This window comes from Sinocyclocheilus grahami, unplaced genomic scaffold (genome assembly GCF_001515645.1).
Source record: "Sinocyclocheilus grahami isolate Dianchi unplaced genomic scaffold, SAMN03320097.WGS_v1.1 scaffold416.1, whole genome shotgun sequence".
Lineage (NCBI taxonomy): Eukaryota > Metazoa > Chordata > Actinopteri > Cypriniformes > Cyprinidae > Sinocyclocheilus > Sinocyclocheilus grahami.
In genome coordinates this window covers 61,718-78,704 of record NW_015505595.1, presented here as the reverse complement: position 1 = coordinate 78,704, position 16,987 = coordinate 61,718, and the positions used below count along the sequence as shown (strand labels likewise).

The 16,987-nt window shown below is 42.5% G+C and overlaps 1 protein-coding gene across 1 annotated transcript in view; it reads right to left on the bottom strand.

Moving 5' to 3' along the window:
- Nucleotides 1–4,493: 4,493 nt before the first annotated feature.
- The window catches only part of LOC107551132 (SH3 and multiple ankyrin repeat domains protein 1-like), a 60,044-nt gene continuing 47,550 nt past the window's right edge, over nucleotides 4,494–16,987 (bottom strand). The window contains 10 exon segments of the mRNA XM_016232635.1: nucleotides 4,494–5,337; nucleotides 5,340–5,454; nucleotides 7,919–8,821; nucleotides 8,941–8,946; nucleotides 9,301–12,871; nucleotides 13,858–13,978; nucleotides 14,183–14,295; nucleotides 14,877–14,933; nucleotides 15,033–15,059; nucleotides 15,314–15,322. Coding sequence (XP_016088121.1) covers nucleotides 5,290–5,337; nucleotides 5,340–5,454; nucleotides 7,919–8,821; nucleotides 8,941–8,946; nucleotides 9,301–12,871; nucleotides 13,858–13,978; nucleotides 14,183–14,295; nucleotides 14,877–14,933; nucleotides 15,033–15,059; nucleotides 15,314–15,322 — 4,970 coding nt within the window. The 3' untranslated portion in view covers nucleotides 4,494–5,289.

Sequence of the window (16,987 nt, the reverse complement as noted above, 5' to 3'; positions counted from 1 at the left end):
TCGTAATAATCATCATCGTAAGACTACTATAGGTTAATGCATCTTTTAATGAAGCTGTTTAGTCAACCACGTGGCGCGCAGGTGATGAACCTCATGTGAACATGTGGTGTGCTTTGGTCATTTTTATGAATGAGATTATTGCCTTTCAAATAGTCTTTAGCGTGCGTTCGCGGGGTGTAACTTAGTTCAAAACCTTTGTTCATGTTAGCCTAGGGCTGGACGATATGGCCAACGTTTATATCACAATATATTTCTTAATTTCGGTCGATACGATACAATTCCGATATCGATATGAACACTATATGAAATGGAAATATTTTGGAACATTATAAATGCCTTTTATCACTTCTGATCAGTTTTAAGCATCCTTGCTAAATAAAAGTATTAATTTCTTTCCCAAAAAAATAAATTATACTGACTCCAAGCTTTTGAATGGAATAGTGTATGTTACAAAAGCTTTGTTTCAGATAAATGCTGATCTTTATATTCAAAGAATCCTGAAAATTAAATTTATAATCGGCACATTATACTGATTTCTGAAGGATCATGTGACACTGAAGACCGGAGTAATGATGCTGAAAATTTAGCTATGATCACAGGAATAAATTTACATTTTAAAGTATTCAAATAGAAAGCAATTTCAAAATTGTACTATATTTGCTGTACTTTAGATCACATAAATGCAGCCTTGGTGAGTTCTTTAAAAAAAAAAAAAAGATTAAATCTTGCTGTTCAAACTTCTGACTGGTAGTGTAGGCTGATTATTCTTATAGATTGAAACAAATGTGCTTCAGCCAGAAAAGGGTTATGAAGAGTGCTCCGAGTCGCTGCAGAAAACACAAATTGAACAAGAAACTGGAAATGTTGCTGGAGACGGTCTTTTTATTAAAAATGCAAACTCCTTCTCTGCCAGCAGGAGGCGCGTTTAGAGATAAAACTAGAGCAGGGCTGTCCAAACTCAGTCCTGGAGGGCCGGTGTCCTGCAGAGTTTAGCTCCAACTTGTCTCAACACACCTGACTGGAAGTTTCTATGCCTAGTAAGAGCTTGATTAGCTGGTTCAGGTGTGTTTAATTAGAGTTGGAGCTAAACTCTGCTGGACACCGGCCCTCCAGGACCGAGTTTGGACAGTCCTGAACTAGCGGTTTCCCCAGTAGGCCTAGTGGCCGTAATCAAATCGGCTCTGCTCATGAACGCTACTTTTATCAGATAAAAGTGAAAATGCCATCGAAACGTTTCTGAAGACCGTCGGTTCCCTTCAGAGATGCATGCATATAAAACACCCGTGCCGTGTTTTGATTTTGAAACGTGCAGTGCTCATGTTTATTCAACGAAGTCAAACGCCACAAATAAATGTTTGGGAAACACTGGTAATGTTAATGTATATTGGGAATGTTTAAATGTATCGCCATTATTGAATTTATATTGTGATTCATTGATACTGAATTTTTGTCCAGCCCTATGTTAGCCTTACCTGTGGACATCTGCTGTTTTCCTATGCAGAAGACCGAGTACCAGGATGCTTCACTGCTGCTTTGAGGTGAGATGCAGCTGGATCACTTTAAAATACACTATGGTTTGTAAAATGCTTCTGTGATGTTTTAGCACTGGGCTCTGACCTCATGTGAAGACACCGTGCAGTTCTGCTCCTGACATGGCAGACTCTGAGAAGTGCTGTTGAAATGAAGTTTTTTAAAAAGGAATAAGATGCGACACGAGTAATAACACTTATTCTTTCCTTACAGAGTGGAATCTGGTGACCGTGGCCTGTGGATGAGCTTCTGCGTTTCTACGAATACTGTTTAATGTGTAAAATCCCCCCCGGTGATGTTTGTGTAAATCTATAGCTCATGTACTTCGTGTAAGTTTGCTTTTTATTTTTATTACTATTAAATGAGACTTTGAAACCATCGTACTTGCTGTTTTCAGATTATGATTTGGAAAATGCTGTTAAACTAGTGTTGGCTGTTGAAATGAAGTTTTTTAAAAAGGAATAAGATGCGACACGAGTAATAACACTTATTCTTTCCTTACAGAGTGGAATCTGGTGACCGTGGCCTGTGGATGAGCTTCTGCGTTTCTACGAATACTGTTTAATGTGTAAAATCCCCCCCCGGTGATGTTTGTGTAAATCTATAGCTCATGTACTTCGTGTAAGTTTGCTTTTTATTTTTATTACTATTAAATGAGACTTTGAAACCATCGTACTTGCTGTTTTCAGATTATGATTTGGAAAATGCTGTTAAACTAGTGTTCCTACGAAAATTGCCAAAGTTGATTATAGCTTGCTACAATGCTTAATCTAATCTGTGTAGCTAGCAAAAAGTGGGTAAAAAGATCTAGAAATATGTATGACTGGGGCAAAGGGGTCTCCCTTTTTATTTATATATAAATAAAATGTGTATATAAAATATATATATATTCATTAACTAAAGAGATCGGTAAACCAGTTAGTAAATTAATTTACTGACTAAATTAATTCTGCGAGCACGTGGCGCTCTGTGGAAGACGGGTGAACGTGTGCAGATCAGAGGTGCGCAGTAAATTCAGATGAAACCAACCCACGAATTAATGATTTCTGTTATCACTCTACGCTTTAACCTAACTTATAATTTAAATCGCTTTTTGATTTAATTTCTGTATTTTAATGCTGCATTAAACGAATTTCAGGGCTCTGTATGGGTCACTACCAAGCGGCAAAGCCAACACGGAAGTGACTTAAACTGTAATTCTTCAACTGGCCGCTAGAGGCTGGCTGCAAAAGGGAATCAATCCCATAGACTCCCCATGTTAAATTGCCCAACTTTACAGCAGAAAAAAAAAAAAAACATGTTTACAGCCTGGTTCAAAAAGATTTTGGTCTATATAGCTAATTTTGCCCTTCATGACAACCGGGAGGGGGGTGAATTTTTTTTTTTTTCGAGTCATCAGTTTAAATATTAAGCCTTAAAGTTCTGCATAATTAAGGGCGTGGCCACTTGAGTGACAGGTGGATTGCCGCTGCTGTCATCACTGTCGAGCTAGGTGGGCGTGGTTTCCTGAGAATAACCATAAGGGAAGTTATTTTTAGGATATTTAAAAATAACCACCCTGCAATGTTCTGGGAACGTTATTTTATGGTAACCTAAAAAGAACGTTCCCCTAACATTAGTATTTGGTTCTCAAAAAAATAACCAAACGGGAACCAAAAACTAACGTTAGGGGAACGTTCAATGTTTGCTGGGTATGACGTTGCTTCTCTAGTTTAGCATTGAAATATAGCCGAAAACACGGCACAGGAGTTGTCTTTGCTTATGTTATGTGTATTTGATTTCATCAGATGAAGGCTCGATTATAAATCAGGATTTTTGTGCAGATTAACATTTTGGAAGGGAGCTGGTTGTGTAGTCTTAAAGGGCCACATTTCAGTAAATATTTCATTTATCTCGTTGACCGACAACAGAAACAAATTATATAAATGAAAACCGTTTTGAGAATTTGGCTAAATTAAAATACAGTATGTGAGCAGAGAGAGGCAAGCAAACGCAAAAAGACCATATGACTCGATGGCGTCATGAATATGCTAATTAGCATACGACATTTAGGACTTTCAGACTGGCTTTAGCTAGGCTACTTTCCATTGAAAGAAGTTGGCAACACTGGTCATGAATTTTTCTGAATTACAGGTAACGTTAGCCTGTGTTAGCTTAACCCTCGACTATCGAGGAGCTGGTGTTGATACCCGTTGCAAATGATTAACAATTTTGTGTAGTCAATATTTTGTGAAGCAATATTGCTTCATTGTATGTATAAAAAATGTTTGCAGGAAAACCACTAGTGAGAACGTAATTGGCTGACTAACTGAAAAATCTCAGTATGCTTAGATGACATTAGGAGAAAAAAAGTTGAGCAGCAGGGGGAGCCCATTCTCCGGGCGGTCGCATAAAATGGGAAAGATTGCAGGAAAAATATGTAAACCTCTTACCGCCGTTCAGAATCTGCATAAGACACTAATTAAAAGACAAAACATAATATAATGCATTGCCTTTTTTTAGCATCTATGAATGTTTGCATCTTTTGTAATAGTTGTGTATGAGTCCCTCAGTCGTCCAATTGTGAAGAGCTGACTCTCAAAATCGTTTTACAATCCTGCTGGAAATGCGCACAAGATGCTGGAAAGCCAGAGAATGTGCAGGACCTGGACGATTTTTAGCTTTATTACTCGGGTCAAAACTGGCACAACTACCACAAAACGTGCAAAAATCATTGAGAAAGCTACACACCATATGAAGCGGCGAATTGTGTAAAATTACCTGTTATTTTCGCTTGTGTATTTTATGCAAACGCTTATTTAAAATGGCCTATTAAGAAATGTAGCCTACTAAATAAACATTTTTGTTATTTCTCTATTTTTCAATAAAGACTTCGTTGGGTGTAAATTTACAAGACCTGTACAAGGTTTAAAACGTCCATATAACATAAATGCGCTAGTAAACAAACCACAAGCCACTCAAAGTAATTCCTGCATCTTTTATTATAATTCTAATAACCTTTAGTCATTTCTTAAAACATTTGTATTTCATATGTGTATATGAATATGTATAATCGCATACACATATATATATATTCTGTAAATAACCTCTTATCTGTTCAAAGTTAATTTTCTTCAATTTAAAAGAAAAAAAGATGCTTTCTGCACACCCTGGACGGCTACTGCATCAGTTGCTCCTGTGTGTGATCCGTGACCTCTTCCTAGGTCACACTGCCCAGACCCTTTAATGGCTATGTGATCTTCAATGTGCATGTATACTCAGCATGATTATGCATTTCTCTGCAGTGTGAAAGCGTGTCTGAATACTGTTCTATTATTAGAAGCTGTAATATTGACAATCTGAGCTGCAGAGCTTGAGGACTTAAAGATTTCCTTTTCCCAACCAGAAATTTTTTTTTTTTGCATTGTCTTTTGCATGGTCCAATCCTTCATTCAGACACTCGGCTGAAACTGTCAGAGGTGAGAACTGTGTGACTTTTACTCCACCTAGTGGACAATATTGGAAGGTGAGAATATTAACCATTCATCAGAGTACAACACCAGCTGCTATTGAAGCGAATTGGGTTGATGAATTTGACTGTGGAAAGATGAGACAACAGGAAACACAGGATGTGTAGAAAGCATGATTTGATTACACGTTAAACTCGTGTTAAACATTTGGAAGACAGAGATTCTTTAAAACTTTTTTCCATCTCAGAATGATAATTTCTTTCATTGTCCTTACTGTTATCAACATCGCTATACTTACCAGTCTTAAACATCAAAAATACAATGAGTTCTTCAATCGTTTTGTCCAATATGGGTGATTTAAGGTAAAGCCAGCGCTGTGATGAATGATGCATGAATCCCACACTCATTCTGAGAAGACGAACAGATGCCAGATGGGCAGAGGGAGATGAAGGGGGCAAAATCTTTACCGATGGTCCTGAAAGAGACATAGACAGGAAGGTAACATAAAGGTGAAGGTGTTGGTGGTTTGGACTCAAGGTGACTGTAGATGAAAGGAAGAGAAAAAGGATGAATAACTCATGAAAGGTGCAATGTGATGAGGAGCCCTTTAAATTGATTGAGCAACAATTTGTGATGTGGGAGATGAGGGCTGGAGGTCACTAGATTTACTTATAAGTTCGAGTGATGGAATATGAATGTAAAAGGTATATCTACTGCCACACACAATAAACTTCTTGATAGTGCTTGCATACAAAGTGATGACACAATAATTTTGTGTTGGAAGGGAAAAGCAGGAGGGTAAGGGACATTGAAAGATATGAAAGTCTTGTCTCTAATTTAAGTCCTAGAGGTACCAAAGATCTGAACATGTTGTATGTGGTCACACAAACAAAAAAAAAAGTCAAGCATAAACACCTGTCCAGCATTTGCGCTCAAAAACAAACAAGAAACACTGCAGCTTATAGCGATAACAGCAAGGACGATGAGAACAGTGACTGCAATTAATAACATCTCTTGTTAAATCAACAACAGAACTCCAGACCCACTTAGAGTTTAAAAATTGTTATAGGAACAATCATCATATTAAAACAGACATTAGCACATATCTCTCACCCCATGTCAGAGTGCATGTTCGTCTTGCCTCGCCTCCATAGAAAGAGTGTTTTTTGGAAGGAGAGAGGGAGAGTGACTTGAAAAGAAATACAGGCAGTTTGGTTTTCCCTCTCCCTCGTCTCCATGTTGTCTCCTCTTTTAAAATGGAGCCTATCGTTGATAGGTTCGTTGAAGTCGTAGTCACCTCTATATTTTGAGAGTCTGTGGTAAAAATGTTGATGAATTTTCAGTATATATATATACTTTTCTTTTTACAATGTTGTATCATCTTCCTTCTTTGAAAGATTTTTTGCGTTATAACTATCTTCATCTTGTATCCATACATAGATATTTTATTGTGTCCCATTATGTGTTATATAAATAAAAGAGATGAGTGTATCGTCATCAACAGGTGTTGTCGTACGTTTGTGTATGTTGCTATCAGTAGGCTGAGGATGTACTGAGTGCATGTGTGTAAGTGGTAGAGCGCTTGTGTGTCTGTTATGTTGGTCTGGGCACTTATTTTTGCTACGGGTTTGTAATACAGTGACCAGTCTGTATATGTATACGTATATATATATATATATATATATATATATATATATTATTTCATTATAAGACATGAGAAGGTAAAGAAGTTCTAGTGAAATACAAGATACGCACAAGCCCCAATCTGGCTTCGGCAAAATAGAATCCCTCCATTGGTGAGGTAAAAACACATAACAAATCACGGTCATGCCTCTAGTGATAACCTTTCACATTATCAAGTACACGCACTCACACAAACAACAGGAACCCAAGCATAAACACAGTCTTACCAAATAAGTGCCTGTTAAATTGACCTCTATTTTAAGGGCTTCCCTAGTCATGCCAGACAGGAGGTTTGTCAGTACTTGCCCTCCCTGCATTGGTCTCCATTGAACCTACTTTATAAATGAGACCATTAGTAAATATTTGCCAGTAATACAGACTCAGCTGAAAATCTGAGAAAAAGAGAAAGATAGCAAAGGAGGTTTCAATATCTCTCTTTCTCCCCATCTCTTCCTATAGAACTACAGAAAAACAGGAAAGCTAAAGAGCATTTTGATTGTTTCCCTCAAATTATTTGGCTCAGTTATGTAGTATGTTACCTTCTCATGTTGAACTTCGGTATCCTCATCGAGTTAGTTTCCCCGATTTGAATCATCTATTTCCACTTTGATCACCTTGTGAGTGCCTGCAAGCTCAAACTAAGTGTGTTCTGTTTAAATGTTGATATGTACGGATGTGTATGTAGGCGTTTATGTTTTTGTTGACTGAAACACACGTAAGCGCAGGCATGTTCACAGCTCGACAGGCCTTCAATGCTCTCCGTTTCTCCTGTATCTCTCCATCTGCGAGTTGGCAGTTTGAATTCGAAGTCACCTCTTCCTGCATTTTTCTTAATTCAGGGAATAATCTCTGATGGCAGCAGTTGTCACCTCATCTTTCCTGTCCTCTCAACTCCGGTTGGCCTCATCTCTCCTTCTGTCTGTCCGTTCATCTCGAGAGGAGAGGGCAGAAATGGGGAAAGTGCTAGAAGACAGCCTGATGATAGGGGGAAGGTGGAAAGTGTAAGGAAATAATTTTTCTCTTGTTCACCCGCATCCCCCTTTCTGTTCTCCTTCTCTTTCCCCATGCCATCCTGGACCTCATGCAGCGGTCCACTCCAAATGTTCCCAGAAGTTAGCAATCAATAGCATATCAATGTTTTTACCTCAACTGTACTACCTTTGTTTGTTCATGCACTGCCCCTTTCTCACCCTAATCCCTCTCCATCGCTGTTCTCCCTTGCATCTCTCTGCTTCCCCTTCTATCCCTCCTCTCACCTGTCCATCACTCTCCTGAGCGCCCTCTCTATGTTCATGCGATGGCCAACCCTGGTCACACCCAGGTCCAGGTAGTCGTCCTTGGTAAGAGAGGGCAGGTGCGTGCCATCAATCTCGTTGTCTAGGAATCGCTCCCTGTGCTCACCCAGGTTCAGGTAGCCCAGCCAATCCGCAACGTCATACTTGGTCCAGTATGGGAGTGGTTTGGAGGCGAAGGGTTTGGTGGGTGAAGGGGGTGGGAGGTGAGGGTAACTCAGGCAAGTGGGTGGAGGAATGGGGTGGAGTGGTGGGGATGAAGTCCCTGACAGGAAGTGGGTGGGTGACAAGGAGCGAGAGACCACCAGAGAGGAATTTGGAGGAGGTGGAGCCCCCGAGGGGGCAAAGAGAGGGGGAGAGGGAGAGAAGTAGGGGTCCCCAAGAGGATTGGCAGGTGAGGGTGGAGTAATAGAACCACGGAGGTCATACAAGCTGCTATAGAGGGGCGTGGTGGGGAGAATGGGAAGGGAAGAGGGGCGGGGAGGGCCAAGCTTGGGGCGGTCAGAGGGTGAAATTAACGGGCTGGGTGCTCGTCTGCGCTGAGCGTAATGCGACTCTGCCTTACGTGACTCTCGGCTGGGTATAAATTGGAACTCCAGGGCTTTGGTGCGGTAAACGGGCCGGTGTTTGGGTGAGGTGGGGTACGGCGAATATGAAGAGGGAGAAACAGGTGAGTGTGATCGGGGAGGAGGCTGGGATGAGGCAGCAGGGGGCTGAGGGGAAGGAGATCGAGCCCAGTTTGGGTAGAGCGGCTGGGAAGAAGGGGTGGGGGAGGGAGACAAGGCAGGCTGAGAGAGCTGAACAGGAGATGGGGAGCTAGAGCGGACAGAGGGAGGACTCAGTGCACCTGTGGAGTCCTCTGAGAACCTGAGAAAATGAAACACAAATTAAGGCAAACGAATAAGAGATACGACAAAAAGAGAGAAAAAGGAAAAAAAGAGTTTGACAGTAAAGAGAAAGAGAGAGCGGAATAGTGCAGCAGTTACCTGTATCTGATGTGGGACAAACAGACGTACATGGACAGTGCGATAAAAAGCAGAAATCACAAAAGAGAGGAACAGTTTAACAGACACAGTTAGACAGAACACACACAGAGCTCATTGGTGTTTGAGTCACTGATAAAAAAACAGGAGTTCCAAAACTATTTTCATGCACTATGTTACTCTGAATATCCCAGGTGTTCTTAAACCGAATGGCTCATATTTTGATTATGACTCATGGCATACCAAATCACACAATGCTCGTGCAGCTTAGAGATTTCCCATGCCACATGCCTCCTTTCAAGGCCACCATGCAGACATTAACACAGTCATGCACATATACCTATACTGATAACACACAAATACCTATGTCTGCTCAGTGATCTCTGAGCTCCCCAGTTCTCCGTTCCTTTGCTCCTCTGCTGTAATTTGGTGCTGAGTTCATTGATGATGCTTGCCTTCATACCGGACATGGGAGGATGCAGTTTACGTGCCTCCACATATGTCCCCCCAGTCTGGACCCCTCCCTCCCCCATGGACTGCGTTGTTCCTGCCGACCCATCACCCCACAGAGGTTTTAACTCTGGAGTGCGGGGCCGGTCAAAGTACATTACAGAGGAGCGAGCGATCCCTGGCCCTTGCCTCATTCCATAGCCATCGCGGACATTCACGTCCTCCTCCTCTCCCTCTTCTGCCTCCTCCTCCTCCTCCTCTTCCTCCTCCCTACGACGGTGGTATGCAGGGGGTGCCGTGCTGGTTTGGCGTCGAAGATCTCCAGCCCGGCTCCCTTCTCTGTACCTCTGTGTTTTTGGGTAGGTGGATGCGGTGCTGGCGGCTTTGGCATTGTGCATTTCAAAAGTCTGTCCATCAAGATAGCTCATGTAAGACTCTAAAAAGTCTGCCCCACTTGTTCTGTCGGACTCTGTTGCCCCACCTCTCTCTCCAACTCCACCTAAGCTACCCATCCCTGCTCTCTCCAACCTTTCTCTGACCCCACTACCACTGAGTGCAAGGATGTTGTCTAAGTGATGGTCGCTGCTGCTTCGGCTGTCCAGCTCCTCAATCCCAGAATCCACCACTGTCTCCTGAGACTCGCCACTCTTAGCTGCAGCTGCACTGGGTGTCGGATGATGCTCTGTGCTGGGCCGTCTGCTACCCCCTGTAGCTACTGTGGAGACAGTTGCAATGCGTGTGTGGGGTGTGACAGCGGCAGCAGCGGTAGTAGCAGAAGAGACGACAGTTGTAGAAGCAGTTGTGGAACAGCTTGCGGTTACAGTTGAGGCGCCTCTGAGAGATACAGAAGTTGCTGGGGTGGATGTTGCTGTTGGAGGGCCCCGGTAGGCAGGTGGAGCTGGAATAGAGAGAGGAGGTGGTGTGGGAGAAGAGGAGCGTCCGGCTGAATTTGTACTGTTGTATAAGTGTTGTGACTGAGATAGGCCAAATGGTCTGTGGTAGGAGGTGGGTGGTGGCGGAGGTGATACAGAAGGAGGTGGCGGTGGCCCAGAGGGCTGCAAGGTGGAGGGGGAGGGAGGCGGTAGTGGGTTGGGGGAAGATGGAGAGGGAGATGGGGCTGACTGGGTGAGGTTGGCGACCTCACTGTCATAGGAAGTAAGGCTGGAAGTTGTGGAATCTCCTGCCTGGGGTGAGGGCAGGGGTGTGTGAGGTGGGAACCCAGACATAAAGGAATCTTTTGGAGGGGGAGGAGGTGGCGGGGGAGGTGGAGGATGATGCTGCTGGCGAGCTGTCACATTGTGGGACATCATCGCAGAGTAACCCAAACCACGATCAAAACTATTGGCAAACTCCAGAGGTGGAGGGAGAGGATCAACAAACACAAACTCATCATCTACATCTACTGAGGGAGCTGGGGGAGGAAGAACCATCAGACCTGTGCCACTTGCACCTTCACCTGCAGCTCCTGCTGAAGGACGTGTAGGGGCTTTTGTTGGCGGTGGAGAAGGTGGTGTCAAAGAAAGGATGTATGCCCCAGCCTCACTCTCCATCCTCAAGAATGAGGGGCGTCGAGGCTGCTGGGGCGTTGGCTGTGTGGACTGCTGCTGTAACTGGGCGTGAGCTTTTTCTATCTCTCTTTCCCTCTCTCTTTCTCGTGACCTCTCTCTCTGCCGCTCTCGTTCGCGCTCCTTGTAGGTGGGCTGATAGTGCTGAGACTGATAGTGGTGCGTGTGGACAGTTTTATCCTCAGAGAAACGAACCCTTAGGCCTTCTCTGGGAGCAGAGGTGCCAGCAGCCTCCCTATCTGCACGCTCTCCAACCCCTGCTTCCTCACCCCAGCTGCTTCCTGCTCCACGCAGGATCCTGGGAGATGGAGGCCGAGTGGATGTAGTGGTGGCAGCGAGTGATGAGGAGGTAACAAGGTACGAGGAGGAGCTTGAGGACTGAGCAGCAGAGGAGGGTGCAGAGGAAGACGAGGCCATTGAGTAGGAGATGTGTGACGTTGGTTGTGCAGTGGACGAGGGAAAGGCCCCAATGCTGGACAACTGACGGGTAAAATGATGTTCAGTGGTCCTCTCCCTGCGCATGCGACCATCATCTTTCAAGGCACGTTCCCTTGCAGCCAACGCCAAGCCTAGTGGGGATGAAGGGTCCAGAACTTTCCCCGTTAATGGGTGAATGAAAGTTGTGGTGGAGGCTTGCTGCTGCTGCTGCTGCTGTTGTCGCCCTCCCGCCCCATAGAAGTCAGCAGGTACAGACTTAGGCTGGTAATCCCCAGGAGGAGCAGGTGAGGAGTACTCAGGCAGGCCGAAGGCAGGAGGCATACTGCGTGTATGGTGGATAAAAGTATCACCTGAGAACATGCCTTCATCTATAGATTTGGACGGTCGCAGACGTGGTGAAGGCTGGGAACTCAGCTGCTGTTGGGAAGTCTGGGTCCGTCCTCCCACTTCTCCTGCTCCACCCAACTCTTCCTCAGCAGAAAGAAAAAAGGAGGCACTCTTCCGTCGTGCTTCATGGAATCGTTCTCGATCCCTGCGAGCTGCCCCTACTATGGCAGCACCAAACTGGCTGGTGAAGTCCAAACTCTCTTGAGTACGAAATGATGGCAGTGATGGGGGTGGGGGAGCAGGTATAGATGGAGGGGCTGGCGGTGGAACGTTGGGTGCAGGTGGGGGAACAACAGGTTGGGGTTTAGAACGGTCAATCTCTCCTGGAGGAGGCGGTTCAGCCTCCATGCTGCTGCCTTGGCTACTGCGTCCACTGCTGCTGGTGGAAGGAGCTTTAACAATGATGGTTGGGATAGGAATAGAGCTCTTCTCCACTGACCCCTTCCCTTCCAGTGTGCCCTGGCCCTGACGCAGATCCTCCACCTTTGACTGCTTCACCAAGGGCCCCTTCCCTCTCCGGGCACCACCTTTCTGTACGCCACCTGCCCCTGCTCCTGCCCCTATCGCACTGCGGTCCATCCTGGAAGGTTGGCTCTGAGTAGTCTGCTGCTGTTGTGGAATTACAGTAGCGACACTAGTGGGTGGGACTGCATTGCTGTAGCCCCTTCTCAATGCTGCTGCCTTGGCTCCTGGTGCTCCTCCAGCCCCTGCAAGGTCCCCTGTGTACCCAATCACCTTTCTGGAGGCAGTCCTGCTTGGCACAGAGGGGTGGGCTTGAGCATGGGAGTAAGAGAGGTCCCCGGTTCCAGACCCAGCAGGTGGTCCAGGGGACCTGTCTCTGGGTCCATGTGTGACATGTACTGACTGTGAGTAGAGCTGATACTGTGCAGAAGAGGAAGTGGATTGGGACACAGAAACAGATGGCTGCTGGGATGTCTTGCCCCTAAAGCCAAGAGGGGGAGCTGAGGAGAAAGGGGGCTCAGGGGGAGCTGTAGTAGGGGGAGGAGGGATGTCATCTGGGCCAGGTACTGAAAGACTGCGGGCAAACTTCATGGCTGGAGGATGAAGCAACTGCTTTTCCTCCTCTGGAACCCCTGCAGAAAAAGAAAGCCAAAAAGAGAAAGATGAAATACATTTTCAAGGAAATAAATAAAGGGAGAATGAATAGAAAGGAGTGTTACAAAACAACAAAGACAAAAGAAAAATTAGTTTGAGAGAGAGAGAATGTACAACAGCTGGAAATGAGAAAATAGTAAGAAAGGAAAATATATCTTTATTTCCTAAAAATGAGCAGAGGGCAATTAAATGGGATACAGAAATGAGACCATCTTGTAGTATGTCTGTCTGTCTGTCAGCTTGTCTGTTATTACTATAACTGGGCAATCTCCCAGCAGTAACATGTACAAGCCATTCACCTCTCTACTTCTGCAATGCTCTTTTGTGTCTGTGCAGACCAGTTTTAGTTACAGTGTGTATATAGATGCAATACACACATAAAGTCTACCTAAGGACACAATAAATTACACATACACAATAGCTTTATCTAATGGCATGCAAATTAAACAAATGCTCTTGTTTTTTTAATGTAAATAAAGTTAGCAACTGTGCAACCCAAGAAAGTGAACATGTTCATATTGAACATTTAATCACATATTGATATTGACAGCATTACATATTTAAGGCATGGGACAGAAAGTATTTCTTATCATACAGATAGCGTGCTAATAATCTTGGGGGTTATAAATGGGCTGTAAATTTCATAGTTCAACCAAGAATGAACACTGATGCTGAGCACCAGATTAAATAAATCTCATTCACCTTTGTTATGGCAATTGGCCTCTCCAGTAATCCAGTCAAACCCCTGACAAGATTCTTATGGACTGTTTCCAAAAACGGACATATATGGTCTCTATTCTAGAGCAATAAAGAATTACAGATGATAAGCATTAAAGCAAACCCACAGCTGCACTCTTTTGAGTGCTCTAAACGCACGTACCATAGACGTACAGCAGAATGGTTAGACAGACTGGTTAGACAGACAGGTGGGCAGACAGACAGATGGACTAACAGACAGCCTCACCGATAGACTTCTGTCGCAGCATACCGTGCGGGGGGCCGTGGCCAGACACAAATTGACCACGGTCATAGCCTAGCCCTGCCCCAGATGATGTTATCCCCATTCCCGATTGGTCGAAACTTGGCTGCCAAAATACATGGAGAGAAATAACCAATTTTATGAACCATTATGAACCAATTTTTAAAAGAATGCAATTTTGCTAAACATTTTCCGCAAAAAATATAGCTCAGCTCATATCTTGAGCATCATCTGAAAAATGTCATCTTATAATCATAATGATCTTAGCCATCTTTAAAAACTGCTTCAATCGTCTCACACATAAACACACCTCATTATATAAGCCTCTGCCCCGTTCTCTTTTTATCCCCTGAACCCGGGGCCCTGGGGCCTCATTGGTACTGATGGTCTGCTGTGCTGCTGCTAAAATCTCATCCAGTTTATCTGCCATAAAATAAAAGAGAGAGAATTAATTAATTAATTAATTTACAAACTATTTCTATTTTTAGCTTGAACTGATTTAAAGGAGATGTTTACCCAACAAATGATAATTCCATCATCAGTCTCACCCATGTTTTTTTTTTTAAACCTTTTTTTTCTTCTATGAAACACAAAGGAATTTATTTATAGCAGAATAGCAAAGCTGCTCTTTTTCCATACAATTAAAGTAAACTGTGGTCATGCCTGTCAAGCAAGATTTTCAATGAATAATAAAACAAAATTTCAGCCTATACTACACCTCACACAAAACTATCATATGGCTTTAAATCGCTTGGATGGAATATGGTTGAAAAGATTTGGACCATGACGATTTTTTATGATTTTTTTTGTCTCCATCTATTTTGCATTCTGCTAAATATCTCATATCAAATATCTTTGGTGCTCAGTAATACAGTTTTTAATTGCGTAACTGAATAATTGATGACAGAATATACATTTTTGGGTGAACTATCCCTTGATTTTTTAACTCTAAGTATGACTAGATGCATGACAGTCCCTCTGTATAAAACCAATGAATCTCTTACTCAAAGCCATCTGATAAACTGTCCTCTTCTTCTCTGTAGCTTGTGAAGACTCGAACTCTGTAACAGATAGACAGGTTTCATCCCATAAGAAATATTTGCAGACCCATTAGGTCAAGTGTCTCATACAAGTCAGACAGAGCGGACAAAGAGCTTTACCTGATTTTTTTTTCCATGGGGCAGAGGCTGTGATCAAGCAAACAGAGAGTCAATGTAAGGTGGAACACCATCAGCCTGTAGTAATACTGTATGAGCTCTTAATGCTGTAATCACATTCCCATCAACTAACAAGTAACAAGAGGTTAAACACTTTTTTATTTAGGTCAGGCACAAACAAATAAATAGAAAAAGCACTCTTTTCCAGGATGCACACAAAATGCACTCCCAATCCACACGCAACTTTAGCAAAGCGCTTAAAGTGAAACTGAAGTGTCTCTTACCTCTGTCCACTGTGTATGGAATGCCAGGACAGACAGAAAGATTAGGGAGGTTATAAGACAGGTTAGTTAGGGTTTCAATCAATCAACTAAAAAACAACCCGTGCGACAAAAGTGTGCAGGAAAGGTTCATAAAAGCCACAAGTGAGTGTGTAGGGATTGTGTATGTGTGTAGGTGTTTCTGTATGCATATAAAGCTGAAGGATTCCAGGGGAATTAGAGGAGGGGTTGATCAGCTTGCCTGTTAAAAAAACTAATCATTAGCCCTTTTGTCTTCCTAGAGTTGTTTCTGTCTTAATTTTTACATTTAGGTGCTGCTGCCTGTATTATAAGGTACCAGTGCAACAAGACATTCATGCTAGAGCAATCTCGGCTATCTTTAGAGCATGGCAGCCAGTGAGGTGGGACACTGCACCAGGTGGAGAGGTGAATACGTCTGAAAAGGTGAGAGTTCTTCACTCACATTAAATTGCTGCATTTGAATAGACATAGAGTATGAAATAACATAATCCCTGCACACATTAAACACCTGAGACACCTTCAGTAAACTGAGAAGATACAACAGTAACACATAAAAAGCACTCTGATCCAGTTATCATAATGGAGTATTAACTTAAACAGCATTAAATGTAACAGCAGACATGCATTACTCTTGTGCCCTACATTAGTCTCTGGACTTTTGGCATTAAGTCTGTTCTACACAGTAGCTTATTCTGGATAAAGAAACACCCACTTAGACAGGAAGGGGCCACTTTTTACTACATGTAAAAAAATTTAAAAAAAAAAGCCATACTTTGCCTTTTATATGTTTAGGGATGGCTAAATCTGATGATCCGTTCACACAACAATAATAAACTGGTATGAAACAAAGTGGTAGTTCATTCAAATAATTGCATGATAATTCCTGTAAATGGTTCTAAAGTCATCCACAATGAAACGGTGGAAAATATTGTCTGAAAACAAAAGCTGAATACTAGTGATGCATAGATGAAGAAATTTTGGTCGATGACTATTACTGATAATTATATATCAATAATTATATATATATAATTATCTATAATACTATATCTAGAATATATATAATTGGCCAATATAACATGAATATATACAGCTGCAGAAAGTTTCCTACAACTTTCTACAAATTTCTTATTGAATAACCATTTCAGAAATGTAGGACTATTAACTATTGATAAAGAAATTAAACATGCCTACGGTCAACTTTCTTTAATAAAAGCTAAATGGAAAATATAACTCATGTACAGAATAAAAAAAGATAGGTAATAAGTAATAATGTGTTTGTGATCATTATCAATTAATGACATTACCTTTCAAAACAGTTGGGGTCAGTAAGATTTTTGAAATGTTTTTGAAAGAATTCACTTATGCTACCAATGCAGCATTTATTCGATCAGATATACAGTAAAAACAGCAATATTGTGAAATAATTTGTAGTTTAAATAACTTTTTTATATTTATAATATATAAATGTAATTTAGCAATGCTGCATTTTTGCAGCAATTACTCCAACCTCACATGATCATTAAGAAATCATTCTAATAAGCTGCTTTGTTGCTCAGTAAACATTTCTTATTATTACTAATGCTGAAAACAGTGGTGCTGCTTCATATTTTTGTGGAAAATGGGACACATTTTTTTCAGGATTCTTTAATAAATTTA